The 27,170-nt window shown below is 56.8% G+C and overlaps 2 protein-coding genes across 5 annotated transcripts; one reads left to right on the top strand and one right to left on the bottom strand.

The window, feature by feature from the left end:
• The first annotated feature begins 418 nt into the window (after positions 1-418).
• Positions 419-17,176, top strand: ANKRD13B (ankyrin repeat domain 13B). Of its 2 annotated transcripts, XM_057715210.1 has the most exons (17): positions 530-664; positions 789-898; positions 2,426-2,496; positions 10,329-10,464; positions 10,612-10,736; positions 10,823-10,868; positions 11,467-11,610; positions 11,699-11,888; positions 11,965-12,031; positions 13,067-13,148; positions 13,938-14,002; positions 14,233-14,363; positions 14,458-14,615; positions 14,740-14,892; positions 15,000-15,163; positions 15,243-15,319; positions 15,805-17,176. In XM_057715210.1, exons 2-17 carry the CDS (start codon positions 823-825, stop codon positions 16,040-16,042), a joined length of 1,923 nt encoding a protein of 640 aa, XP_057571193.1. In that variant the 5' UTR covers positions 530-664; positions 789-822; the 3' UTR covers positions 16,043-17,176. The 2 variants fall into 2 exon arrangements, with proteins under 2 accessions (XP_057571194.1, XP_057571193.1); XM_057715211.1 differs by lacking the exons at positions 789-898; positions 2,426-2,496 and having other exon boundaries at positions 419-664.
• An 18-nt stretch (positions 17,177-17,194) lies between these two features.
• On the bottom strand, positions 17,195-25,221 carry CORO6 (coronin 6). Of its 3 annotated transcripts, XM_057715206.1 has the most exons (12): positions 25,012-25,221; positions 23,595-23,855; positions 22,057-22,179; positions 21,499-21,628; positions 21,216-21,397; positions 20,471-20,590; positions 19,966-20,085; positions 19,424-19,528; positions 19,190-19,335; positions 18,777-18,834; positions 18,448-18,678; positions 17,195-18,356 (listed from the first exon to the last, which is right to left on the bottom strand). In XM_057715206.1, exons 2-12 carry the CDS (start codon positions 23,790-23,792, stop codon positions 18,231-18,233), a joined length of 1,539 nt encoding a protein of 512 aa, XP_057571189.1. In that variant the 5' UTR covers positions 23,793-23,855; positions 25,012-25,221; the 3' UTR covers positions 17,195-18,230. The 3 variants fall into 3 exon arrangements, with proteins under 3 accessions (XP_057571189.1, XP_057571191.1, XP_057571192.1); XM_057715208.1 differs by lacking the exon at positions 20,471-20,590; XM_057715209.1 differs by lacking the exon at positions 20,471-20,590 and having other exon boundaries at positions 17,195-18,353.
• Positions 25,222-27,170: the final 1,949 nt, after the last annotated feature.

Genomic DNA, 27,170 nt, shown 5'->3' with positions numbered 1-27,170 from the left:
GACTACAAGGCCCATGATGCCGCGGGGCCGAGTTATAACAAGCTCTGCCCAGGGCACCCACATCCCCCTCCCCTCTCCCCCGCAACCCCGCATCCCTAGCCGACCGCTCGGGCTGAGGGCTGGGCTATGCAGCTGCGGGGTGCCGGGGGCTGCGGGCGCGCGTCCCTGCGGCGGCGGCGTCCCTGGGGCCCGCGTCCCGTACGCCCCCGCGCCCGCTGCGGGCGCCTGCTCCCTCCGCCGAGCGGCGTCTTTGTGCGCGGGGGTGTGGGAGGCGAGGCGCGAGTCCGCGCCGCGCCGCCGAGTGCCCGCGCCCTCCCCGGGCGGGTGGGGGCCTCTCCGCGCCGCCCGCCGCCGCCGCCTCGCGAGGACGCCGGCGGCCCGCGCCGCCCGCACCGCGCCACCCCCGCCCGCCGGCGCCGCTCGCACATGCCCGAGCCGCAGCCCTGCGAGCAGGCAGCGCTGGCCCCCCGCCCCGCGGCCCCGGGCCCTGGCTCTGGCGCCGTCCCTCCTCCCGGGCCGGGCGCCGCGGCCCCGGCATGAGGAGCGGGCGATGATCCCCGCCAACGCCTCCGCCAGGAAGGGGCCCGAGGGCAAGTACCCGCTGCACTACCTCGTGTGGCACAACCGCCACCGCGAGCTGGAGAAAGAGGTCCGCGCCGGCCAGGTAAGAGCGCCGTCGGGGCGCCGCGAGGACCCTATGGCCCGGCACGCCCGCCCGGCTTGGGGAGGGGGCGCGGCGCGGACTGTCCCGCCCCCCTGGCGAGTTTGCAGCGCTTCTTTGTTCGCAGCCGCCGCTTTTGTGCTGTTGACCCGGAGAGGGTGATGGGAGCGGCCCCCGCCCGCTCCCCTCCGGCCCGGACTGGCGGCCCACACGTGCTCCGGACCCTCCCAGATTGGGGTAGGGGACGCCGTGCCCCTCCTCCGCCCGGGCAGTGAGGGCTGCGGGGAGGGGCTGCCGGTTCCATCTGTGTTCCACGCGGTGGGAGAGTCCGCCCCACTCAGCCCGGCAGCGACACCTCCCGCGTGAGTGTGCGGAGGTGGGCAAGGCCTGCGTAGGGAGGGGGTCACAGGTCAAGGATCAGAGAATAGGCTGTGACACTCCCAGACATTCCAGCCCCGCCCAGGGCCCTGTAGCCTCACGGTGAGCGCTTATCTGTTTGCTCAGACTGGGCAGAGCCCCTGGATCCCTCAGACCCCAGCGCCGGCTCAGGAATGGAGAGTAAAGAGAGAGACCCTCTGGGGTGAAGCCCTGAAGGGCCTTGTCCAGGTGCTGAAAGGCGCTCTCCTGCCCTCTGGTGCTGGGGCCTGGCTTCTAGGAGCTGAGGAAGCTAGGGGCCCCCTGGCCCCCAGCAGGATTTGAGGTTTTGCACACAGAGCGGGCTCCCTAGTTCCTCTGGTCAGTGAGAATGGGTGGGTCAGCCAGCTCTGGCTGGGCGGTGGCCTCCAAGAAGATAAGGTAAGGGATGGGGTCTCCTGGCCATTCTTCAGGACCAAGGCAGGCACAGGTCACAGGTAGTTCCCAACTCTGCCCCTGGCCCCCAGGCATAGGTAGGCACTCGTGGCAAGGACGACTCACCCTCCAGGGTGGGGAGGCAGGAGCCAGAGCTGGGCCCAGCCTGGCCTGGTTTGTCTCCAGTTGAGGCCTGCAGACTTGGCCTGGATCTGAGATCCTGGGGCCATGGGCTGGGAGTGGTTTTGCTCAGGCAATGCCCCCTTTGGGAATATGCCTTTTGAGGGCCACTTCCTGAGTCACAGGAAGTCCAGTTTGAGGAGCTGTCTGCTTCCCAAGGGAAGAGTGAGGTGGAGAGCAGGACATCCCCAGACGGCGAGTGAAGTGAGGGTCAGAGTGTGTCTCTGAAGTCCACCACTGAGCCCTCGGACCAGCATGGCATCCAGCTCTGCACAGCAGTCCCAGAAAGCATTGGAGTGATCTGAGCCTCCATCTCTGGTTGGGGTGTCCACTTCCATTCTACCTCTGCTTCCACAAGGATGCTCCAGGTTGCTCCTCAGACCATGTCTCTATTTATCCATCATAAAGGAGGTGGTTTGCAGCCACTGGTAAAGGAAGCAAGGTCAGAGTGGTGGGTCCTGGGGGACGAAGATGAACAGGCACAGCCCATGCCCTCCAGGAAACCCCGTTCTGGTGATGCAAGTGTGACCAGAGAAGTACAGTGTGATGCGCAGGGTGCTAAAACAGTCCAGCCTCTTCTGGCTTGTCTCTGCTTTCCTCCCCTGAGGGCAGGAGAAGACAAGCCTCTGAAAGAGGTTACAGTTGGAGGGATTTAAGTATGATCTGAGAGGAACTTCCCTATGGGATGGTTGATGGTTGGTCAAAAAACTGTTACACAGACGCCTAGTGGCTGAATGTCCAGAACACTTCAATCACACTCCCTTACCCAAGGGGTGGGTGGTCCTTTTCTTGCAGATTGGAGAGAGGCAGAACGCCCTAGAAGAAAAGGCTATGTCACGCAGCCCTCTCTGATTGATAGTCCTCAGGTCAGCAGTCATCCTCCTGGGGTGAGGTTGGGGTGGGGAGCGCTGGAACCCGCTGCAGGTAGCGGTGGTCTGGACCACTGAGTGTGCTCCTCTTTGCTCGCCTCTGGCTGCCACAGAAACCAGGGACCAGCTTCACCCCATCCCTGCCCATTCATCCCCTCACCCTGGTGACTTTGTGTCTTCCTGAAATGGACACTGACTGCCGTGATCCAGGCCAGAGGGAAATATGGGGCATTGGTTGAGGTTAAACCCTCCTTCAGTCATAAAGGAGTCAGGGGCTCCAAGGAGAATGCCAGTGAGTCTGGGTGGGAGAGCCCCCTGGCTCTCTTCTGACTCCAGGACTGACCCGGAGTGATGCCTGCATCCAGATGTGCACTGCTCAGTCCTCAGGGCCTCGGACTCCCAGGGAGAAAGGAGGATGCCCACCCCAGCCATTTCCTGTAGGTCATGGGCCCGGGGGCAGCCACCTAACATCATAATGAAACCCTGTAGACCCCAGGCATCTCATCTGGGGGTCCCTGATCTCTGGTCCTCCTGGCACCCACTGTCACAGAAAACAGCCAGGCTTTCCTCAGACACACAGCAGCTGGGTTTCCCTGGTCTCCACTTGGCATAAGCTGCCTCTTCTTCACTCCAAGAAAGCCCCGCAGAGGCCCTCCCGTGGGCAGGCTTGGCAATGCTGGCCAAGGAGGAGGGGGATGGCACAGCAGGCTTCTGAGCAGGTTCACAGGGGCTGGAGGCAGTACGTGGCAGGGAGATGGGAGGTGCTCAGTGGGTGATTTTTGGTGAAGGGATGGGCCCATGATCACCCATAGCGGATACCCAGGGTTGTTTCTTGCCACACACCTGCTCTGCCAGGTTAGGAGGGGGCAAGGGTTGTAGGGCAGTGGATATGCCAGCTTCCCCCTTGGGTGGCACAAGGCCTGAAATCCAGACAGCTGGGCATGGCCTTGGTTCTGGCGTCACGAGTCCCTGGTGTTCCCTGGGGGTGGCAGGTGGAGGTTCGACTGAATAGCTCCCTGTGGGAGGGCTGAGGAGAGCAGGATTCTTCCCGGGCAACAGGCACTCTGGAGGGGGCTGGACTGTGGTCCTAGGGAAATATTTTGTTTCTTCCGGCGGCCGCCTCCACCATGGTCCTTCCTCCTGCTTTCCCCAATTCATCCTTCTGACCTAGACACAGGTGAGATGGGATCGTGGGGCCCTGGATGCTCAGACAGAGGCTGCCCCACCCAAGGTACCTGTTGTGTCCAGAAGCACCTGTGATCCTTTCTCCTCGCAAAGTAGGCAGTCCCGGGTATGGGCCGTCACCATGGCTGATGAACTGGGAAGCTCAGGAGAGGGAGCCACAAACCCTAGAAACCAAAAATCAATGTGTCTGGGATGAGGGGGAAGGGCTGGTGGGGCAGGATGGGGGGAGAGTAAGCCGGTGCCATGCTGCACGGGCCCAGCTGCACTCTGGGGAGCATCCCACCTCTCTCCCCGCCAAGGGAGCGCAGGCCTCTCGCGTGGGAGAGCAGAGAAGCCGAGGCCACACCAGATTCTGGCTGTCCTCCTTGGGGCTGGGGAATGGAGTGAGGCAGGGAGGGGAGAGGAAGGCTGAGCAGGCCAGGCCCCATGCTCTGGGCCTCTCACCTTCTTTCTCCAGCACCTGTGTTTAGTCTATACATTTGGTGTGTTCTTATAAGATTTCACCTAATAAAAGGACCCTGCTAATGCTAAACAACTTTGAAAAATACGCTGCTAGTGCATGTGGGTTCAAGGAGTGTGCATGTGCAAATGTGCTGGCAAATACACGTGTGACACGTGAGTAGAGGCCTGCAGGCCGGAGGGCAGCTGGACACGTGTGTTTTTACACGTAGGGGTGCCCATGTACTGTGACTGGATGCAGGAGTACGAGTGTGTGTCCCTATGGTATCTGTGTGTGTGTGTGCAGGTGGGTGCCTGAGTGGAAGCAGGGAGGCTCTCTACCCAGAGAGCCCCAGCTCCTAAGCTTGAAAGATCCCCACTTTTGACTCCAGCTGAGGTCCACTGGGGTGCAGAGTTTCCATTCTCTTAGTGGGGAGGGCTGGGTGTTGGGTTTCATGGGAAACCTTTCCATTCCAGCAATTAAATAGCAGCAGGCCTTTGCCGAGGAAATTAATGAATTCTCCCACTGCCCCCCTCCCCCCCCCCCCCCCCCCCCCCCCACTGCAAGGCGCCGCTTCCACTGCAGGCCCAGCTTTGGACGGGTGAGGGGGAGCTTCCTTGGGGCTTGGCCCTGGAAAACAGCGGTGCCTTGGGGATCCTGGGGAGCGCTGTCAGGAGAGCTCCTGAGGAGTGGGGGTAGGGAGGGCACCCCAGCCCAGCAGGCGGTACCAGCCTCTCTGTGGAGCCTGGAGCTGAGGCACCTTGGGGTGGGGTGTGGGGGGAGGCAGGCGGCATCTGGGGCCCTGGGACCCGGCCCTACTGGCTCCCTGGCGCCTTGTTAACAGCAGCATCTGGGGCAGGGCCGGTGGGAGGCACGGATGGCTCAGCTGCGGCCCCATGGGAAGGCCGCCTCCTGGCAACCCCCTGACCCAGCCAGCTCAGGGTCTGCGGATCCTGCATCACTCCCACCCCAGGACTCAGGACCCCACCCAGGTCAGACCCCGAGGGGCCCAGCTCAGCCCATGAGAGGCAGAGAGTAAACAGTGCTCCCCCTCCTCTCTGGGGAGCTCCTATAGAGGAGCGTAAGGGGCCGCTCACAGCTCCAAGCTACAGCTTAGAGGGCCACAGGAGCCAGGCACAGTTTTGGGTTTTTTTTTGGTTTTTGTTTTTTTTTTGAGGCTCCTAATGTATTTAAAAATGAAGAAATGCTAACACAGGGTTATAAAAATTACATAAATAATTTAAATTTCGTTAAATATTTTATTTTTGACAAAGGAGTTCCTACTCATGTTTAAAATATTTAACTGTTGCTAGAAGGCAGCAGTCCTCACCACCTCCGCCCCTGCCTCTCATCCCCCAGAGGCAACCACTTTAAACTCTTTAGGATGTTCTGTTATTTGCCTCCATAATTATAAACAATGTACTTCTACAACTATTTAAGTGGTTAATCAATTTTATACTTTACTGCCTTGCCTTCCTTCCCCATGTCCCTTAAAAATAGTCATCTATGCATTTGTTTAATAAATATCTATTAAGCACCAGTTATGTGCCGGACACTGTCCAGAGACTGGGGATGTAGCACTGAACAAAACAGATGGTCCCTTTGTGGGGCTTGCAGTCTAGGAGAGGGAGACAATGAAAAGATAAATAAGCGATTTAATGTTGGCAAAGAACTAGAGCAGGATAAGGGACACTAGATAGATAAATAGCAACTGTCATTTGAGATGGGTTGTCAGGGCTGGCCTTTCTAAGGAAGTGACATTTGAGCGGTGGCCTGAATGAAGTGAGGGAGGAAGCTTTGTGGCTATTAGTGCCCAGGAGATGATGGTTCTGGAGAAGGCTGACATGCAGGAGTGGAGCTTGGAGAGATGGGAGAGCACGTGAGTTCAAAGGGATGTCCAGGATTCTGTTCTCAACTGGACGGGAAGCCATGGAGAGGTTTTGAGCTAAAGGGCGTCAGGACCTGAGGAATATTTCACAGGATGACAGTACCTGTGATGGGCCCTGTGGAGAATAGACCTAAGGAAGCAAGAGAGGAGTGGGAGGAATTAGGTGACAGATGGGGTGGCTACGACCAGGAGGGTAGCCTGAAGGTGGTGAGAACTAAGATGACTCTGGATCTATTTTGAAGGTAGAGCCTGTGAGGTCACATCTTACTGATGGATTAGATATGGAAGGTGAGAGAAAAAGAAGAGATGGAAACAGTCCCAACGTGTCTTTCCTGGAAAGGGAGTGAACTGAGGTGCTGTTTACTGTGATGGGAGAGCTGGGGCAGGTGAAGCTGTCCAGGTACGGCTGGAGTGAAGAAAGCAAGGGAAAGAAGTCACAGGTCAGAACTTCCCGTTTTGTTTCATGAATTCAATTTCCTTTTCATATTTTTCTGAGAGTGTAAATTACTGCCCCCCTCCCATTTTTTTTTCCTTCTGTTTCCTGCATTGACAGTTGTCTCCTCTGGGTTTTTAGCATCTATTTGCATGTTTTGGTATCATGTTGGCAGCTTTCCTGAAGTGTCCGGTCACCCTCGGCTGTTGGGATATATTTAAAGATGGGGTGGTGGAGCTTATTAATGCATGGGTGCTGCTCTAAGATGATTGGCCTGTTTATTGCTAGGATCGCCAAACTTCTGTACTCAGAGGTCTTTGGTGCCTCTAGTTTCTCCAAGAAAGAATCCTCCAGTCTTCTGCTAGGGGTAGGATGGGGCAGTGTTGTGTGCCGTCTGGCTGCCAGTGGTTCAGGACTTGAGGCAGGGAAGGGACTGGGCTTTCACTGTTCATCAGTTTTCAGTCCCATGACCTCATCCTCAGACCAATGTCTGAGTTCAGTGCATCTTAGGCTCAATTTCTATAGAGAATAAACCCCTGACATCCTGTGGAGAGGAAGGGGGACATCTAGTAGCTTTACAACATTGGGGAGGGGGCTGGGGTTCTGAATTTTAACTACCTCCCCCAGTTCTGAGCCTTTCTCCCACTTCTGCTGTTCCCATTGCCTGCATGTTCTGTACCTTTCAAGCATGCTAAGGGGGGAATCTAGCTTGCTAATCACTGGGGTTTCCCTCTGTGAATGCTTGGGTTCTAGTACCCTCTGTTCCCTTAAGTCAGTTGTGATGCCCCAGGCACTTTCTTGTAGGTTTTAAATATTTTATTGGCATTCTTATGCTTACACATTTACCTTTGAGGCAATCTTCATTCCCTTCTATAGATCTAAGTTTCCATCTGGTAACATTTTCCTTCCAGTTGAATAACTTCATTTAACATTTCTTGCATGTCTTCTGGTGATAAATTCTCTTAGTTCTTGTTTGTCCACAAAAGTCTTTATTTCCCTTTTTTTTTATTTTCAAAGTATGTTTTTCACAGGATATAGAATTCTAGGTTGACAGTTTTTCTCCAGCACTTTAAAGATTTCATTCTATTGTCTTCTAGCTTTCATGGTTTCTAATGAAAACTATGTAGTGTTTCCTATATTTCCTGTGGTGTGTCTCATTTCTCAAAATGCTTCATACAACATTGTAAATCAACTATACTCCAATAAAAAAATTTTTTAAATGCTTTTAAGATTTCCTTTTTATCACTAGTTCTTTTTGGGTGCACGAGTTTAGTTGCTCCATGGCATGTGGGATCTTCCTGGAGCAGGGATCGAACCTGTGTCCTCTGCATTGGCAGGTGGATTCTTAACCACTGTGCCACCTAGGAAGCCCTATCACTAGTTCTTAACATTTGATTACCATGGGCCTTGGTGTGGGTTTTTTGGTGTTTGTCTTCCTTGGCATTCAGTCAGTTCCTTAGTCCTCTGGATTTATCACTGTATTAGTTTCCACAACAAATTACCACAGACTGGGTGGGTTAAAACAACAAAATTTTATTCTCTCATCATTTTGGAGGTTGGAAGTCCAAACTCAAGGTATCAGCTCCACTCCCTCCAAAGGCTCTAGGGGAGAATCCTTCCTTGTCTCTTCCAGCTTCTGGTAGCTTCATGCATTCTTTGGCTTGTGGCTGCATAACTTCAGTCTCTGTCCCCATCTTCACATGGAAATCCTCTGTGTGTGTCTTATAAAGACATATGACTGGATTTAGGGCCTACCTGGATAATTCAGGCTGATCTCATTTTAAGATCCTTAACTTAATTATATCTATCTGCAAAGACCCTTTTTCCAAATAAGGTCACATTCACAGGTTCTAGCAGTTAGGATATAGATATATATATCTTGTGGGGGCACCACCATTCAACTCACTGCAGTTTTTTTTTTAAATCAAATTAGGAAATTCATTTATTTCTTTAAATTTGTCTTATTCCTCCACTTCCTTATCCTATCCTGTGGGACTCTAATTACACATGTTAGAATGCTTTATAGTGTCTCACAGATCACTGAGGCTGTTTGTTTTTCAGTACTTTTTTTCTCCTCTGTTCTTCAGTTTGTATAGCTCTGTTGCTGTATGTTTAAATTCACTGATTTTCTTTTATTCTAGTGATAGGTTAGCCCTCCTCCTAAGGTATAACCCTTCTTGGGTCTCTGTTGAATACCTTGGGTAATCAGCAAGGACTCTCCTCCCTAGCAGGTTGAAGCTTGAATGTCTCCCTGCCATGGGTGAGCTCTGAGACTTAATCAGCCTATTGTTCCTTTTCTGCCTGGTTCCATTGAGTTTCACTCTAAACATGTGAAGTTTAGTAGTCAGCAAAGAATCAAAGGGACCATATGCAGATTTCTGGAGCGTGTTCTCTCTCTCTTTTTTTCTCTTTTTTTACATAGCTCACTTCTTCCTGCAATTCTGCTCTGCAGCTTCTAGCTACCTCAGCCTCCCTAAACTCCTGTCGTCTCCTCAACTCCTTAGCAAGGCTATCGTGCTCTGCTGGGGATTCCCCTCCTTGAACTGCTGTCTGGAATATTCCTCCAAGTAGAAACTTAGGCAATCATAGGGCCCACCTTGTTTGTTTCTCTTACTTCAGGGATCACAGTCCTGGACTAATTGTTGCCTAATATCTGAAAACAGTTATTTCATATATTTTGAAGCAATAGTTTTCTCTATTTTTGGTGGGAGGGTAATTTCACTTATCTCATCATATTGGAGTAGAAGCCTTTTACTGGCTTTTTATTTTAACTTATATTCCCAACCACTTTATGGATGGTCTTTTTTGGCTTTTTTAAAATTAATTAGTTAATTAATTGGCTGCATTGGGTCTTCATTGATGCGCATGGGCTTTCTCTAGTTGTGGAGAGTGGGGACCACTCTTCATTGTGTTGCACGGGTTTCTCATTGTGGTGGCTTCTGTCATTGCGGAGCACCGGCTATATGCGAGTGGGCTTCAGTAGTTGTGGCATGTGGGCTCAATAATTGTGGCTCACGAGCTCTAGAACGCAGGCTCAGTAGTTGTGGCGCACAGGCTTCGTTGCTCCGAGGCATGTGGGATCTTCCCGGACCAGGGCTCGAACCCATGTCCCCTACATTGGCAGAGGGATTCTTAACCACTGCACCACCAGGGAAGCCCTTTTTACTGGCATTTTAATCAAGTTTTGGGGAGGAGAAGAGGAATTACATGCATGTGGTCAGTTCATGTATTTAAGCAGAAGTCCTAATCTCCTGAAATATACCTAAATATTTATGTTTAGCAAAATATGCTTTCATCACCCAACAAAAATCTCATGCAGTATAATTGTGCTGTTCACAAAACAATAATAGGACTTATAAAGAATGTTAATACATAGTGTCCCATAAGCACAGGACATGGGTTTGAAGCTGTATCGTGGACATATACTTTCACGCCTATCAATGTGTTACTGCACTTGTTTCTTACACCTCACTCAAGTGGTAATGTCAGTGGTCTAAATTGGTGGCCCTTCCTGAAGGTGTGGTCTTGGACCCCTAGGATAGGTCCTGTCTCAGGTGCCCTCCCTGGCCAATATCCTCTCTAGACCACACTTCAGCCCCAGGCTTACTCTTCACAGGCAGACCACTGGGCCTTGGAGGAGTGAACCCAGTTGGGGCACCTAGGTGGACTGGAAGGGAAATCCCTCCCTTTCTCAGAGTTACTTCCTGCCCTGCCTTGCAAGCCCCTTTCCACTCACTTGACTCTACCTCATCGTGTCTGTTTTTTCCATTGCCTTCTGAGATGGGCAAGTCAGGACAACTAGGTGGTTGGTGCCTGCCTAGAGGCTGGTAGGCTTAGATGGGCTACCTCAGAAGTGACCAGGGTGACCTCTTCACCTCCTCCAGGTGGACATCGAGCAGCTGGATCCCCGTGGGCGGACTCCCCTGCACTTGGCCACCACCCTGGGGCACCTCGAGTGTGCCCGCGTGCTTCTGGCACACGGTGCAGATGTGGGCAGGGAGAATCGCAGCGGCTGGACAGGTGGGCACCCCTGCTCACCCCTACCCCACAGCCTGGGTCTCCTGGCATCATATCCTTACCTCTGGTTGGCTGAAGGGAACCCTAGGCAGGATCCTACCCTGTGACATCGCCTCCTCCCCGCCCCCCCACCCTCCCCCCCGCCCCCAGTACTTCAGGAAGCTGTGAGTACCCGGGACCTGGAGCTGGTGCAGCTGGTGCTGCGGTACCGGGACTACCAGCGGGTGGTGAAGCGGCTGGCAGGCATCCCTGTGCTCCTGGAGAAGCTGCGCAAGGTGAGGGCCAGCCTCTCAGCTCCTCACCACAGCCTTTGAACACTATCTCCAGTGCAGGCTTAGCCACTCTGCTTTTCATCCTCTAGGCCCAGGACTTCTACGTGGAGATGAAGTGGGAGTTCACCAGCTGGGGTAAGAGGGGCTGATGGCGGCCTCTCTGGGCCCTCTCTCCTGCACTTGCTGCTCCCCTGCCTGGCACACTCTTCCCATCACTCTCCCATGGCTCCTTCTCACCTTTTATTTCTCAGCTCATTGCCACCTCTTCCTGAGGCCTTTCTACACTGCCTTGATTGATTCCGTTATTATTTCCTTCACTTTGTAATGATTAGCTCATTTGTTTGTTTGTTACCTGTCACCCCTTGCTACAAGGTAAGCTCCGAGAGGGCAGGGGTCCTGTCTTATTCAATGTTGTATCCCCAGTGCCTGGCACATAGTAGGTACTTAATAAATATTTGTTGGAAGATTGGATGAAAGGTTGAGTGAATGAATTAAATGGTGGACACTAGGGACTAGTGGTGGCCAAGTCATGCCTGTCCCTGACCTCAGGTTGCTCATATCTGAGTGACTGAGGCTTACATTTGTGGGGAGGAGTTGGGGGAGGGGCTGCTCTCCCACCAGTTCCCTTACCCTTTCCCAGCCACACCCCTGACCCTGACACCCATGCTCTGAAGTGGCCTAGGGTGGTGGGCCAGACAAACTGAAGCCACCTCTGACCTTCTCTTCTACCTAGTGCCCCTGGTATCCAAGATCTGCCCCAGTGACACCTACAAAGTGTGGAAGAGTGGGCAGAACCTTCGGGTAGACACCACACTTCTGGGCTTTGACCACATGACGTGGCAGCGAGGGAACCGCAGCTTTGTCTTCAGGGGCCAAGGTCAGGCAGGCGGGAGATAGGACAGGGTGGGAGGCTGGGGATAGCCCCACGAGACCCCTGACCCCCTGTGCTCTTCTGTGGCTGGCAGACACAAGCGCCGTGGTCATGGAGATTGACCACGACCGCCGGGTGGTGTACACGGAGACGCTGGCTCTGGCTGGACAGGACCGTGAGCTGCTGCTGGCTGCGGCCCAGCCCACCGAGGAGCAGGTGCTGAGCCGGCTCACTGCACCCGTCGTCACCACACAGCTCGACACCAAGAACATCTCCTTTGAGAGGTAAGCAGACATGGCCTTGGAAGCCTGGAGCCAGCCTGATGGGTGCCCCCTCACCTACACCACTCTGCTTCCCCAGGAACAAGACTGGCATCCTGGGCTGGCGCAGTGAGAAGACCGAGATGGTGAATGGGTACGAAGCCAAGGTGAGGTCATGGCTCCTGGGTGCCAGACTCGCCACACTCCTGCCTACAGCAAACCGGGCAGGGATTTCCTGACCACGCTTTCTCAGCCTCGGAGGTACAGAGGCAATGCAGCGTGGAGGCAAGGGCATGAGACTAAGAGGCAACTGATGAGAATGGCGTTTATTGAGCACCTAATATTATGTTCCTGCTCAAGGCTCTGTTCTGATATTTTAAATGTATGTATGCATTATGTATGTAAGTGTATATATCTCACACACACTCATTGAATCTTCACAATAACCTTTTAGGTAGGTGCTATTATTATTCCTATCTTACAAATATTTATCAAACCCTTTCCACAGTTTCCCATTTAATCTTCACAACAACTCTATGAAGTAGGGTATCGGCCCATTTTATGATAAGGAAGTAGAGACTTGGAGTGGTTAAGTGACTGGTACAAGGTTGCCCAGAGCCAAGGTTCAGACCCAGCTGGCTGACTCCAAAGCCAGACCCTTAACCCCAAGAAGACTGTTGTAGGAGATACCAAACAGTCCCTCTGGGACCCCCATATCACCATGTGGGGCACATGTGAAGGGGCTAATCAGTGCAAGGTTCTGTGTTGTTGTTTTTTCCTCCTGGAAGCCTTCCCTGGTTCATAGGCTGGGCTATGGCCTCTGCTGTTTGTTCCCAGTCCTGTGCTCTCCCCATTGGAGTATGTATCACACTGTGTTATTCCTGTCCATTGTATTCTTGTCTCTTCAACTAGATTGTGAGCCTCAAGGGGGCAAGGACCATGTCTGGCCATGCTTGTTCACCACTGTACCCCTGGTGCCTGCCTCAGTGCCTGACCTATAAAGGCTCCTCACAAAATGTTTGTTGAATGAATAAGATATCTGAATGAATAACTTCATATAATTACTTGCCCAAAGGCCTGGAGGTTGGAACTAACAGCACCCCCTCCCCTGACCTTTCCATGTAGGAAGTGTTCACAATGCCCTTAGGGGCAGGGATGGGGTACCAAAGCTGTCTGTGAGTCCTTTCCTCATCTGTCCCCAGGTATATGGGGCATCCAACGTGGAGCTCATCACCCGGACACGGACAGAGCATCTTTCAGAACAGCACAAGGGCAAGGTCAAAGGTAATGAGGCAGAGGTCGATGTTGGGGGGGGGGTGAGGAACCAGGTCCCACTCAAGTGCCTCCATCAGTATTTCCTCTGACATCCCAGCAAGAGCCAGGATAGTTTATTCAGACAAATAGGTTTCAATTCAAGTGCCAAGTGCTAGTGATTGGTAGTGGCTGCCTAGAGTGCTGCTAAGATTCTAAGGCAAGATTTGGGCTCAGTGGGAAGGAAGGCTACAGTTGACTACTAACACCTGCATTGGATTTGGGGGCGGGGGGGGGGAATGACATGTATGCTATTTATTGGCCATTTTAGTCTGGTGGGACATACCCTAGGCAGAAAGACAGGGGTCCTGCCACTGATTCTCTGTGCCCATTGATACTACACCTGACTCTCTGGGCACCAGTTAGTCTATCTAAAGTGGAAACACATAATTCCCACCTCACAAGAGAACAAAATGAAGTTCATGTGGAAGCACCTGAAGGAAAACACATACACATGCATACCCCAAAACTGTTCACCAAAGGCAGGTATTCTTCTCCAGTGTCACCAACCTGGAGAGTTACACTTTTGGAAGTTTCTCCTGAGCCCCAGACCTACTTTTATTCCAGCTGTGCTTATGGTGGTCCTGCCCCTGCCCCTTGGAGTCCTCAATCACCTTCAGGTGAAGGTGCCTGGGTGTGTGGTGTGTGAGCAATCCTTCCCCCTCCCCCCGCCCCCCTCCAGGGACCAGCCTCCTCCCTGGGTCTTGGGTGCTGCCACTTCTGAGGACTGCAGTGTCCTCTGAGATGCCATATTTCTTGTAGGCTGTAAGACACCTCTGCAGTCCTTCCTGGGAATTGCTGAGCAGCATGGAGGCCCCCAAAATGGGGTGAGTGTGTGCAAGGGGTATCCCTGTGTGGAAGGCTGTGAATGGGGATCAGGAGGAAGTCTGGGAGGCATCCTGTGCAGACCCCCTTTCTTTCCACAATGCCCAAGACCCTGGCAGCTCCATAGTTTGGGGGGCGGGCGGGGGGAGGGATCCTGGGCTTGTAATACCAAGTGGCTGGCCTGACCTCAGGGCCTGGGAACGGCTCACAAGCCCCTCCCTGTGTGGTACAGACCCTGATCACTCAGACTCTGAGCCAAGCCAACCCCACTGCCATCACCGCAGAAGAGTACTTCAACCCCAACTTTGAGCTTGGCAACCGTGACATGGGCCGCCCCATGGAACTGACCACCAAGACACAGAAGTGAGGCCCCCTGCTGGCGCTGGGGGAGGATGGGCAGGGCTGGGGGGGCTATGACTTCTACAACGTCCCTCACCCCTTGGGATCTGGGGGGCAGGTTCAAGGCCAAGCTGTGGCTGTGTGAGGAGCATCCCCTGTCCCTGTGTGAGCAGGTGGCCCCCATCATTGACCTCATGGCCGTCAGCAATGCACTTTTCGCCAAGCTCCGGGATTTCATTACCCTGCGCCTGCCACCTGGATTCCCAGTCAAGATTGGTGAGGCTCCACCTCCATTTCTCTTGAGCCGCTATTGGGAGGGTGGGGCTTAGAGGAGGTAAAGAGTGGGTACCTGAGGTGTGAGGGAGTAGGTGGTGGCGCCTGATGGTTTCCTCATCCTCAGAAATCCCGATTTTCCACATCCTTAACGCCCGCATCACCTTCGGGAACCTCAATGGCTGTGACGAGCCGGTGCCGTTGGTGCGAGGCAGCCCCAGCAGCGAGACCCCTTCCCCAGGCAGCGACTCCTCCAGTGTCAGCAGCTCCAGTTCCACGAGTGAGACCCCGAGTCCGCCCTCCCTTCCCTTCCCCACCGAGCGCTTCTCTGGGAGTGGGCGGGAGGGGAGGTGTGGTCCACTCTGACCCCAGGCCCGGCGCCCCCAGCCTCGTGCCGCGGCTGCGAGATCTCCCCCGCGTTGTTCGAGGCCCCACGCGGCTACAGTGTGCTGGGTGGCCAGCGAGAGGCCGCCACCCGCGACGACGATGACGACCTGCTGCAGTTCGCCATTCAGCAGAGCCTGCTTGAGGCGGGCAGTGAGTATGACCAGGTGCGTCCCCGCGGCCGCGCTGGGCCACTGGACCGCAGTGCTGCCGCAGCTAACTGGTTAACCCCCACCCCCACCCCAGGTCACCATCTGGGAGGCGCTAACCAACAGCAAACCGGGCACTCACCCCATGTCCTATGAGGGTCGCCGACAGGACAGGTCAGTGCCCGCGCGTCCTGAGAGGGTTTGGAGATGCCTATCCCCACCCCCATACACACGCACAGACACCACCAGGGCCCTGTCACAGTGCGTATGGGCACTGCCGGCTAAGCAACCCCTCTTATCCCAGAGAAACCGTGGTACCTTCATCAGGTACCCTACTGGTATCAAGATGGCGTCTACTAGCACCACCCTTTCCTGACTCAGGGGTGGGTGAGCAGTACTCCAAACGCGGCCTCAGAGCCTTCATAGACCCTCACCAGACAGAATGTAGGGGTTGAGGTTCTAGAAGACTGGGAGGAGGGGCTTGGTAGGGGCGGGATCTGCTCCTACCGGGTGGGAAGGAGCCAGGGAGGTGACGCGGGACCCTTTGCCTCCACTGGAGGGTGTTGAGGCCTGCGCTGCCCTGGGGCCTCCGCGCTCTCTCCCGCCCTGCATATGGGCAGATGCGCCCGGAGCCCTCGACGTACCTTACCTGTCCTCAGGAGCGCTCCGCCCACGCCGCAGCGCCAGTCCACGACCCCCGCGGCCCTGGCGTCGGTGCCCAGCCCGCGGCCCAGCCCGCGGCCAGGCCCAGGCGGGCACGTGTTCCGGAGCTACGACGAGCAGCTGCGGCTGGCCATGGAGCTGTCTGCGCAGGAGCAGGAGGAGCGGCGACGGCGCGCGCGCCAGGAGGAGGAGGAGCTGGAGCGCATCCTGCGGCTCTCTCTGACTGAGCAGTAACGCCCACTGCCGGGCCCCTTGGCCACGCCCCGCGGGACCCGCCCCGGAGCGACAGTCGCCGGGTCCGCGCGCTCGCCGAGCTGCGTCTGGAGACCCGAACCTCCGCCTCGGGGGCGTAGCGGTGCATCTGGCACCAGATGGGGAGGGGTTCAGCCCGGCCGCGGGGTACCTTTCCGGGCCAGGGCCCTGGAGGCACCTGGCACGGCCCCGCTCCCCTGCTTTGCTGTATCCTGACCCCCTCCACCCCTCTCCCCTGGACTCTGACCGGTCCAAGGGCGGAACGAGGCCGTTTGAGGGGGAGACGGTCCTTAGAGGAGCAGTGTTCCCATCCCTTGCTCCTTCTGGCCGGTCCTCCTTTCCGCTCACTAACCCCACTCCAGGACACTGCCCGTGAAGCCTTTGCATCTCCGCTCTTCACCCCTGGGGGGCAGCTGAGCTCCCCACGTGCTGTGTTGCTGCTTTGACCCAGACACAAACCAGCACGTCTAGGGCCCAGCTCCTCCCCCACCCCGGCATTTCAGCGTCAAGTGCACTTAGCGGGGTGCCCGGCTCCCCAGCCCCCACACCCCTCCCGGGTCTCAGGGTGGTCCCAGCTTCTCTTTGGGCGGCTAGAGGTTGGAGTCCCCATTCCCATGGCACGTTTTTGTGATCAGGGGAGGGCGCCCAAGGTGGCCCCAGGTCTGGGCAAGGCCTGGCTCCCTCATGGTGTCTTGGCGAATGGGGGATATAGTGGGCTCGGGGCAAACACTAGGCTGGACACACGGGGCGCCCAGGGCCCTGGCACCACCACCCACCCCTTCCCACCAGCTGCTGCTAGCCCTCTGTGGTTGTGCATCCCACTTTCCCCCACCCAGGGGCTGACTCTAAAACCCTTCATCCAATGGTGCTAACCCCCGGCTCTCCCCTGCCCCACCCCGCCCACCCAGAGAAGCACAGACCCCGCCAGGGGCAGGGGCCCACCACACACCCTTGTCTGGGTTCTCTCTGACTGGCCTTCCTGACTCAGCCAGTGAGGCTCAGAAGGGACACAAAAGGGATGGAAGAAAAGAACAAAGAGAAGCTGTTCCTCTCACCCCCTTCCCTGATGCCAGGGGCACCAGACTGATTCTGAGGCACAAATAAAAGAGGCTTCAAACCCGAGGCTTTTCCTACCTGCCTTTACTGGGGAAAAACACCCACCTGTGGGTTAAGGGTTCCTTCTGAACCTCAGTGCGGGGAGAGCTCTGAAGTAAGAGGCTGTCTGGTGGGTCCTGAGCGGAGCGTTGCATTTGTCAGGGCCCCCAGGAGTCTGGAGGTGGCATTTACAGAGGCTGGGGGTCTCGCATCCCCACCCACGCAGGAGGCACATTCTGAGCACTTGGTAAAATGTTTCATTCAGTACGTCTTGTTTTCCTCCTAGAGTCAAGGCCACAGCAGAGGGCCGGGGGCTGTGTGTGTGTGTGCGTGTGTGTGTGTGTGTGTGTGTGTGAGAGAGAGAGAGAGAGAGAGAGAGAGAGAGAGAGACAGGAGGTGTGAACCTGCTTCCTCATGCCAGTTTTCTGGTTGGTTCTCCTGCGGGAGTGCCGCGAGGAAGCCGTCCTCTCTTCTGCAGGTGGAGAGAAGGAAGAGCCCTCTGCCATAGACTGCTGGGTGTAGCCCGTGCTCCGGCTCTACAGCCGACGTTAGTGTATGTCTGTAGAACTCGGGTGACGCCCGTTCAGTTTACCACTCAGGGTGGTGGAGTCAAGTGAGCAGATTAGAGGGAGAAGCGTTGTAATTTTCCCCAGCCAGTCTGGGGAGACCCATCGAATTGCTACCCCTTTGAGATCAAGCCCAAGCTCCCCAACATCCCCAAGCATTGCGCTACTACTAAGCACTTTCCCTGCCGTGGGCGGGAAGAGAAACAAAGGGGACACTGCCCGCCGTGCAGCACCAATGCTGAGGCCCCCGTCACCCCGGGCCTTCCAAGGCCAGTTCCTGCCGAGTCCCGGACGAGGCACACAGCCCGACAAGCGCCAGACAGAGGCGAGTGTCCGCAACGCTTCATTCGTCCAGGACTCCCGCGAGGGGCGGAGTTCCCTCCCGAGTCCCGGCCCAGGCCCAGAGAGGCGGGGTCTGGAGTTCCGGACCCAAAGCCGGGGCGGGGCGGGAGTGCTTGCGCTCCGCCCCGCTTTGCCCTCCCAGCTTCGAGCTTCCCCCGCACGAGGCGCTAGTCCGTGCCGTCCACCAACTCGCACAGCATGTTCTCCAAAGACGTGATGCGCTGCTCCTGGGCCTGCACCTGCTCGCGCAGGGCCTTGATCTCCTGCAGCAGCGTCTCCAGGGTGTGCTGCTGCTGGGCGCAGAGGACGGAAGAGGCGGTGTTGGTCCGCAGGCGGTAGGGGGATGTGAAGATTGGGCCTGGGTGGAGCTGGGCGGGACCTTACCGACAAGGGGGAGTCACTGGCTGACTGGCTGCGGCGGGGGCCGGTAGGCGGGCGCACGTCCAGGATGTTGCGCTTGGTGACCCGGAGCTCGCGGTGCTTGGGGGGCACGTAACCGTCCCTCAACGAGATGAGTACGGGTTCGGCGTCCTGGCCGGATAGCCATTCATCCGCTTCTAGGGCCGGTTCGGGGCCCGGCGTATCTGGGTAAAGGTCATCCTGGAACAGGTCTGACTGCGGGGGCAGGGGGACAGGAGAATGAGCAGTGTACCAGGCCGGCTCCGCTCCCTTCCGCCTCAGAACCCTGCCCAACCCCTCTTCTGGCCACTCACCTTGCGGGGCACGGTCATGATGATGGGTTCACACTTTCTTTCGTGCAACTTGTAGAACCTATAACGGAGCGGGGATCAGCACGGGCTCAGGCTCCCATTCCCTTAACTTTTGCCGAGGACCAAGGGGTTAGAGGTCAACACTTGCTGAGCGCCTACCATGCACTGCACTTTAAACACATCCAGCTGGTAAAATACCTCTGATGGGGTGTTTATCATCATTAACAGATGAAGAAACTGAAGTTCAGAAAATGTCAAGCTGTAGCGTTGGGGTTGGCACTGGAAACAAGCCGTTTGATCGCCCGCCCCCCAACTCCACTTTTTCCCAAAGATTACACTATTGGCGGAGCCCCCGTGTCTTTCCGGATGGGACGTGGGGACAGAGGCAGGTTAGCAGGAAGGGCAAAGCTGCTGACCGTGCGATCTCGCACTTGCTGACATCCAGTCCCCGTTTGGGCATGAAGCCCATGCCCCTCTGCGGCTCCTTGCTGCTGAACGTGTTCAGGTAATGCACGAAAGGTGGTTCCTCGGTAATCTCAAAGTACCGAATGCTGCTGTCGCCCTGCAAAACCAGTCGGTTCGGAGCTGTGCCGGGCGGGCCCCCCATATCTCCGTCCAGCCCCCTCTTCTCCCCTCCCGGCCGCGAGCACCTTGCCACACAGGTAGACGATGCTGGAGTCAGGATCATAGAAGGGCAGTAGGACCCCGTTGCTTGTGTCCATCTCCTGCAGTGCCACTGGCTCCTCGAAGTTGTTCTGCCCGAGCACAGGAGGCGTGACCAGCCCTGTCCCACCCTCTGTGCCACTCCGGATCCCCTAAAGCTCCTTTACTCTTCCTGCCCTCCCCAAAGCCCACGCATTCCCAAGGCAGCTCTGGTGAACAGAGCTGCAGACCCCGCCACTGGACACCACTCCCGGTCCCCCGCACCTATACCCCCTGCGACGCCGCATGCAGTCACCGCAAACCACCCCCAGGGACTCGGCATCACCAGGTGGGGGCGCCAGCGTGGGCTCCTTCAGGCGACGCAGCAAAACTGGGCAGAGGGGTGGGTGTGGGGATGGCAGGCGCTGCAAAGGGGGCAGCAGCCTCCAGCCCTGTCCAGGTGGGCATGCCCTGCGGGTGGGGGGCGCCTGGCCCCTCTCCCGTGATGCCAGTCCCCGGGGCACACACCCCAAGCGTCCAGCTGCGTTACCGGGTCCCACAGGCCCAGCTCTCGCTGGCTCATGCGGGTGAAGCCCGTGGTGAAGATGTGACCCTGGCGCGTGAAGACAGCCCGCATGGGCCTCATTCCCTCGTGGGCCGCAAACCTCTCCTGGGGGGGAGGGGGAGACAGGGAGAGGCGTCACCCAGCTGCCTGCCCTGGGGAGCCTGGAGGGCCGGGCAACCAACTCGCTGGCTTGGGTGTGGGGGCGGGGGCGGAGACAAAGGGACCCTCAATATTCAGTTTCCTGGGGTCTCCTGGCGGGCCCCAGGCGTGGAGAGCGCGGGGCGCGCGCCTCTCTCCGCAGTTCCTGAGCCCTCAAGCGCCCTCAGAGCAGGGGATGTCTGCGGGCTTCCCGGGGGCGCAGCGAGGCTCTTCCCAGACAGGAGCTCCCGGCTCCGCTTCAGCTCTCTTGGGTGCGGGCTACGGCCTGGGACGGCGCTCCCGGCTGACCAGCGAAGGAGCGAGCGCGTGCGCCCGGCGCGGCCTGGCCTACCGGGTCCCAGAGCGCGAGTTGCCGCTCGCTCATCCTGCTGAAGCCGGTGCTGAGTAGCTTCCCGTCTGTGGTGAAGACGGCCCGCAGCGGGCGGGCGCCCTCGTGAGGCCGGGCTCGCTCCTGCTCGCGGGGTTAGTGGGTTAGAGTGCCCGCCGCCCTGGCCCCCTCCCCGCGCCCGCCCCGCTCGACGTGCGCACTGCACGCAGACGTGCCCCGCGCATCCCTCGCCCTGCGTTCGGTTGAGGTTGGTGAGGCGGGTGCCGCCGCCCTCCCAGGGCATCCAGCTGGGATAAACAACGCGCGAGGGTTACCCCCAACCCCCCGCCCAGGAGGTCAACTAGGTTGGAAAGGGGCCTGCCCGAGAGCCAGGGTCAGGCTCTGACCCCGGAAGATGGCGCTGGGTGCCGACTGGGAGGAGAGGGGTCCGGGGGGGCTCAGGTTCATGCAGGTCTGGTGGGAGGATAGGGTTTGCAGTTTCTCCCCTCCTCAGTCACAAATCGAGGAGCCCTCCTCTGAGCTTCTGAGATGCCGGGGCGGGGGAGGGAACAGGAGTGGGGCAGAGAATTGCGGGCTGGGGGCTTCCTTAGGGCGGGGAGCTGTGGTTGCAGACACTGCAGGGGAGGACTGATGTCTGGGGTTGAGGTGGACGAGGTGAGAGCTGGGACCAGGGGCTCGGGGGTTGCACAGAGGCCTGACAGCTGCCCCCTGGGGTAGGGGTTGGGGAGTGGCCAGGCCAGGCACTCACCGCCACCACCTGGCCCTTGCGGGGGTCGATGATGCGCAGGGTCTTGTCCTTGCAGGTGGTGGCTAGCAGGCTCCCGTTGCTGTTCCAGCACACGCTGTGGATGACGTCCGGGTGTATGTCGTCTAGACTCAGGAGCACCTCCCCGGTGCCCACGTTCCAGATGATGAGCACATTGTCACCACCTGCCCAGAATGGCCAGGCACCGTCACCTGGCCCTGCCTTTGCCACTCCTCCCCCCCCCACCCCCAATCTATGGTATGGACCCCTCCCTAGGCCCCCAGACCTGCACTGAGCAGGACATTCCGGGCAGTAGGGTGCCAGGAGAGGATGCCCACACGTTTGGAGTGGCCCTCGAGTGTGATGATGGGTTCTGTAATGTTGCGCATAGGGGTATAGTCTGGAATCTGCCACACCTGGGTACAAGGAAAGGCATAGGGTAGGTGGGATGAGGAGCCTGCTTTGTCACTGTTCCTCCCCTACTGCCCCCGCCCCCCTTCCCCAGGGTCAAAGGCAGGAGGAGGTTTGATGGTGCCTGCCTGGGGCAGAAGCAGCAGGAAGCCAGGAGGGGGCACTGTCAGCTCTTTAGAGGCCTCCCTACTCACCAGAGCAGGGAGACTTCAGAGTACTGCCCCCCCTGCTCTTCAGGCCCCAAGGTGGCCATGGCTATAATTAGTCCTAAGCAGTGCATCCTGGGAGGGGGTAGGCATGTAGCTAAAAATAGCCTGGGAGCTGGGCAGGGCAGGGCAGGGCCCTGGGACTCAGCACCTCCCTTACCACCTTCTGTAGCACAGGTGAGGCAGCCCTCCCTACTTCCCCTGCCCAATATCCACCTGGTTCCTACCATGATGGTGGTGTCGTCTGAGGCACTGGCGATGACGTTGTCATTGTGCGGGCACCAGTCGATGTCCAGCACAGGGGCAGTGTGCCCAGTGACCAGTGGGTAGTTCTTATCCACTCGCCCTGTCTGCAGGGGTCAGAGAAGGAGGTGTGGGGCCACTCTCCTGTGTGTTTTCAGGAGGTGGGCAGCGGACCTGTTTACATCTCAATTCTCTATTATCTGTTTTCTCTTTGCAGAACCCACTTCCTCTACTTCACGGGAGGCAGGGTTGAAGTCATTTAATATCAAGGAATCAGACACAGAGAGGTAAGATAACTTAACCAGGGACACACAGCAAGATACTGGTAGAGCCAAGACTTGACCTCTTAGTCCAGTGCTCTTCCAAAAACATCTACTTGGAGAAGACTGTTCTTGGGCCTGTTCTCCCAACTGAAAAGTCTATGGGAAGCCTGGTGGAATAGGTCAAGGTAAGGTACCATGTGATGCAGTACTTGACAGCCCTTTCCTAGCCACACTTGGTGGATCTCTCCTTTGTCAACGGCTATACCTTGGAACCACAAGTAGCAGGCATTCCTGGTGCCTGCTATCTCCCAACCTGAGCTGGGGCCCATCTATTTTTAATCTTTATGGCATGTTTGTGGGGGCTCTGAGGCCTTTGCAGGGGCTGGCATTGACCCAGACCAGGCGGTAGGGGAGGGGGTGGTCCTGTGGCATTGGAATGGCAGTTGTAGGGGGGGAGGAGGTGGCTCCAGCTGAAATTTGAGCCCTGGGGATGGTGTCCTTGGTTGGTGTCTGCATTGTCCTGGAGTGAGTCACTAGCTATTGTCAGGCCTCATCCTGACCTTGCCACCTGTGGGGTCTCCCCTAACAAGGTGTAAGGGTCAGAATCCAGGTCAAGGTCATGCCTTAGTGGCCATCCTGTGGGTAGAGATGGCTGAGGGGCTTGAGGCTACTCAGTAAAGGTGATGGTCACTGCCTGGTCCCCATCCCCAGAGTAGAGGGGGCTCTGGCCTTATATGTCATGTCCCCCTGCCCTTTGCTCTCATGCTACCTCACTGCAAGAACCAGAATGGGGGAGGTGGCCAAGGATTCTTTGGATAGAGCCTGACCTTGTCCTCAGTGTGCTGCTCTGGGGTGTGATTTAATCCAATGGTCACCCTGGGCTGGGTACAAAGATCCTGATACCAAAAACATGAAGGGGTATGGCATCAGGAGAGATGGGAAGAGAATCTGGCCAGGTCACGACTCCACTGCTTCCCAACTATCCATCATCCCCTCCTGGTCCCTGCTGGGAACAGGGTGCTGCATGGAGAAGGGATGGGCTGTGAGTGGGTGGGGGCCAGTGTGATGCTGCTGTTCTGGGAGGGGTGAGGGAGCCTCCCAATTGGTGCCTGAGCAACTGGGAAACAGGAAGCAGTCAGTCCACATAGAGCGCCCTCCTGACTGAGGCATGGAACTAGGTGAGAACACAGGCTGTTGTCAGGAGTCCCCAGGAGTCACAGCCAGTGTCCTCCACCTGCTTCCTTCCCCTCATCCCTCACCTTGGCCAGAGGCAGGACGATGAAGGCACCTCCACCCCCAGCCTCCACAATAATGGCCAGGAATTTGGGGTTGACGGCACAGAAGGAGCTGTCCCACGTGACCTTGGACACACGGATGTCCTCGTAGGCCTGGTCTGCCTTTGCCGCCTGTCCAAACACATGGCGGAACTTGCTCTGCCGAACCACGCGCCGGCTCATAGCGAGGGGGCAGAGATGGAGGATCTCAGTGCCCAGGAATGCTTTTGGTCCTTAGTCCTGTAGCTGTGGGAGGGAGGAAGAGTTGGGGGAGTGGCAAGTGAGAAGGGTTATCTGACCAAGAGTCAGGTATAAATTAATATAGAGTCTGGTCCTAGAAGCAGGGAGTTTTCTTCAAGGCGATTAAAGTATGGGAAAGTTCTTTGCTTAGTTTGAGGGGCTAGGATTTGGGGCCTGACTTCTCCCTAGAGAACCAGGCTGGGGGGGACAGTGGAGCCTGACTGGGCCTGAAAGCTTCCTGGAAGTTGAAATGGTTTTGGGAGGAGCCTCAACGCCAGGCTGCCCTCCCGCTGCCAGCCTTGGATGAGCATCTCTTCACGGAAGTGGTTTATCTCCCAGAGGCATCTTGTCCAGAATCAGAGGCTTTGGCTTAAGGCCATTTGTGGGGCTAGGATTGCAGCCCCCCAAGATCCTAAACTCATAATCTCTGGCATAGTTAAGGCAGATGGGGTTTTGCCTCTTTCTAAAAATTTGCCAGGCAGAAGTTCCTCCTGTTCTGCTAACCTGAGTCCTTTCTGCTACTGTTTTCATCAGCTCCCTCCCATGCTATGGGAGGTGGGGGGCGGGCAGCACAGTGTAAGGTGGATCTCTCCTCCTCCCACTTCTCTCTGTGCTGGCTTCTCAAAGGGGCCCTCACCACGGTGTTCTGGCTTTTGCCTGCCATACTTTAGTCCCACTTCTCTGGGTCTCTCTCCTACTAAACTCTCTTGGGGGTGGGGTCCTCGACGCCCTCGGATCAGAGCCAGATTTTCAGGAGTGGAGTAGGGACGGTGAGGTTTTCTCCCGCTAGGGGCTTGCGCTAAGCTCTTCCCCAGGGGACACATCGAGCTCTTCCAAAGCCCCAGCGACTGACTCCAGCCCCTCCCCAGCCCCGGGCATCCCTGTGTCCTTCAAGACGCTTCTGCGGCCCCCGGCCTGAGGCCCGGCCTCCCCGTACCCTCCTCCGGCCTCCTGCCCCGGCACTGCGTTCTTGCGAGACGAGGTGTCTGCGCCGTGCGGGCGCGCGGGCCGCTGTCCGGCCAAATATAGACACCAAGTCCGCCCCGCCCGGGACCGAATTTGGCGGCGGATTGGGGGAGGGGGCGCAGACCTCTGTCCCCTCCAGACACCCCGCCCGCTCCATTGGCTGCGGTGGCGGCGGTGGGGGGGGGGGGGGCGGTACCTGGTCCTGAGCCGGCCGAGGGGCGCTCACGCTGCGACTTCTCTGCGGAGGGGGTTGGGGGTGCGGTGAGGGCCGAGGGAGGCGTCAGGGCACCGGAGCTGCCTCTCCGGGTGTCCGCGGCGTCTGGGGCCCGTGCGCTCGGCTGCGCGCTCCGGCCGCTGCCTGCGACTCTAGGGGCCGGGCGCCGCTGCAGTCCCAGCTGCCGCTGCCATCAACCTGCGGGGGCGGGGCCTAGGGCAGGGGTGGGGTCAGTCAGGCCCCGCCCCCTCCAGCGGCGGGAAAAGTCGAGGGCCGCAGACTCCGCGCCGCCAGCCCGCCGGCCTCCGAGAAGCGTCAAAAGTAATTTTGCGTGCACGCGCGGGGTGTGCGCGCTCCTTCTCCGCGCTCCGCGCCTACCGAGTGGGCTGGGGAGGTCCAGGTTCCCAGATCCGGAGCTGGGCGCTGAGAGAGGGAGCCTACGTAGGGGTTGGGGGTGGGGGGGCGCGCTCCCCTAGAGCCGGCGGCCGCGCAAGATCAGATGCCTTGGCGCTGCATTCCTGCTGCAATCACACTCCGAATTTAGCCCGTCGCGGCGGGCCGGGGCTGTGGGACTGCACGTCCAGACACCCCTGAGGAGAGGTCCTGCAAGATACTCTGGATGAGGGTCTAGGCTGGCCCAGGGCAGCTGTGAGGGTACCCGACAGGGGGCTGAGAATGTTAATTACTGTTCTTATTAAAAGTAATAGCGACCACTGTCACTGTACTAGGCATTTCACCCTGTTAGAGAGGATTCCATGGAACAGGACAGAAAGCAGCCTAAAAACCGTGGGTAGGGGTGGGAGAGGAAAAAAGTGAACACCAGGTTCAAGGGAAAGCGGCTGGCGCAGGTCTTTGGCCAAATTTTAGACACTCAGCCTGACTCCTAAAGTGTTGAGGGCCTTGTTTGAATTGGTGCCTGACTGTGTTTCAGGGGAGCCCCTGGCCCCTCCCACTCCCTTCAAGACCCGAGGATCTGAGTACTGACCAAGGTTGAGGAGGAGATAAAAAGACACCTGATGGAATGCAGCTAGTGAAGAACAGCTAGACCCTGTAGCTGCTGTCTCCCCAGCGCTCACCCACTGCCTGTATTTCTTCTTTTGGATCATAAGGCCCTGGAGAGCAGCAGGGGACCAGTTACTACATCTCACTCTCCAGGACACACCTGGAAGTCAGTGGAACACAGCCTTCCAGAGGGTAGAGATCAGTGTTGGGCGTAAAGGGAGGGAAGGTGGTGGGAACCTCAGAGGCCCTCACAAGGCTTCTTTGTTTCTCAGGAAGAGTCCAAATATTCAGTGGCTTGAAACTGTTAGAGGTGCTCCAGAAATAATTATGGCATTGGTGGGGGAGCATAAGGGTAGATGAGGAATCTCCTTTTTTACCTAAAGATTCCAGGCACATGATTAGGAGGAAAAGACATAAGTGACTCAGTAGCTCCTTAATAACAATAGCTAGATACTGTACTAAGGGCTTTACACATATTAATTCCATTCTGTTAATAGCCTTCTGAGATGGGTACTATTATTACCCCTATTTTACAGATGAGGAAACTGAGGCAACAAAGAGGTTGAATAGCTTATGCATCACTCAACTGGTAGCTGATATTCTTATCCAAGAGTGCTGGTGTCTGGGTCAAGCTTCTCAGCACCATGCATTTCTGTCTCTCCAGAAGGACAGTGCCACTTTATCTCACAAGTGCTGATATTGGGAGTTATGCTTTGTGGCACAGAGAAAAGGATGCCTGGACTAATTACAATACAGGAGTTTCAGCTGTTGCTCAATCACCCTATTTTTGCAGCTCTCTGGGTTGTAAAATGAAGAGGGCTGGGTTACGTTTTTTCCAACTCTGCACCACTTGCTGGCAGAGAAAGGATTTGACATGCTGTCTCCTACCCTGAAACGGCATTTTTTCTTCTCCCATCTCTTTTTCTCCTCCTTAAGAGCCAGGCACTCCATTCTAGAGGGAAGGGTCTGGGCCTAGGAAGCAGGAATCCTTCAATCCGTTCTGCCTTCAGTTCCATCACCTGGGGAAGGGGGTGCTTTCCAGGTACAGGAGCAGGAACTCACAGGTATTATTTAGAGCTGGCATGGCTCAGCCCTGTCCTCTAGTCTTCTTGGGGCCTCCAAGGCCTGGCAGAGCTGTG

The sequence above is a fragment of the Hippopotamus amphibius genome, chromosome 17 (assembly GCF_030028045.1).
Source record: "Hippopotamus amphibius kiboko isolate mHipAmp2 chromosome 17, mHipAmp2.hap2, whole genome shotgun sequence".
Classification (NCBI taxonomy): Eukaryota; Metazoa; Chordata; class Mammalia; order Artiodactyla; family Hippopotamidae; genus Hippopotamus; species Hippopotamus amphibius.
The sequence above is the reverse complement of the archived record's forward strand: the minus strand, read 5'-3'. Positions and strand labels throughout refer to the sequence as shown.

Excerpts from the sequence above, each read along its gene's own strand:
- ANKRD13B (XM_057715210.1), top strand. The coding sequence starts at position 823 with ATGGGAGCGGCCCCCGCCCGCTCCCCTCCGGCCCGGACTGGCGGCCCA. Across the intron at positions 10,737-10,822 it reads TCCTGGAGAAGCTGCGCAAG|GCCCAGGACTTCTACGTGGA; the intron begins GTGAGGGCCAGC and ends TTCATCCTCTAG. Across the intron at positions 12,032-13,066 it reads TGAATGGGTACGAAGCCAAG|GTATATGGGGCATCCAACGT; the intron begins GTGAGGTCATGG and ends ATCTGTCCCCAG.
- CORO6 (XM_057715206.1), bottom strand. The coding sequence starts at position 23,792 with ATGAGCCGGCGCGTGGTTCGGCAGAGCAAGTTCCGCCATGTGTTTGGA. Across the intron at positions 22,180-23,594 it reads TCGTCCTGCCTCTGGCCAAG|ACAGGGCGAGTGGATAAGAA; the intron begins GTGAGGGATGAG and ends TGACCCCTGCAG. Across the intron at positions 18,679-18,776 it reads TCATGACCGTGCCCCGCAAG|TCAGACCTGTTCCAGGATGA; the intron begins GTGAGTGGCCAG and ends CTGCCCCCGCAG.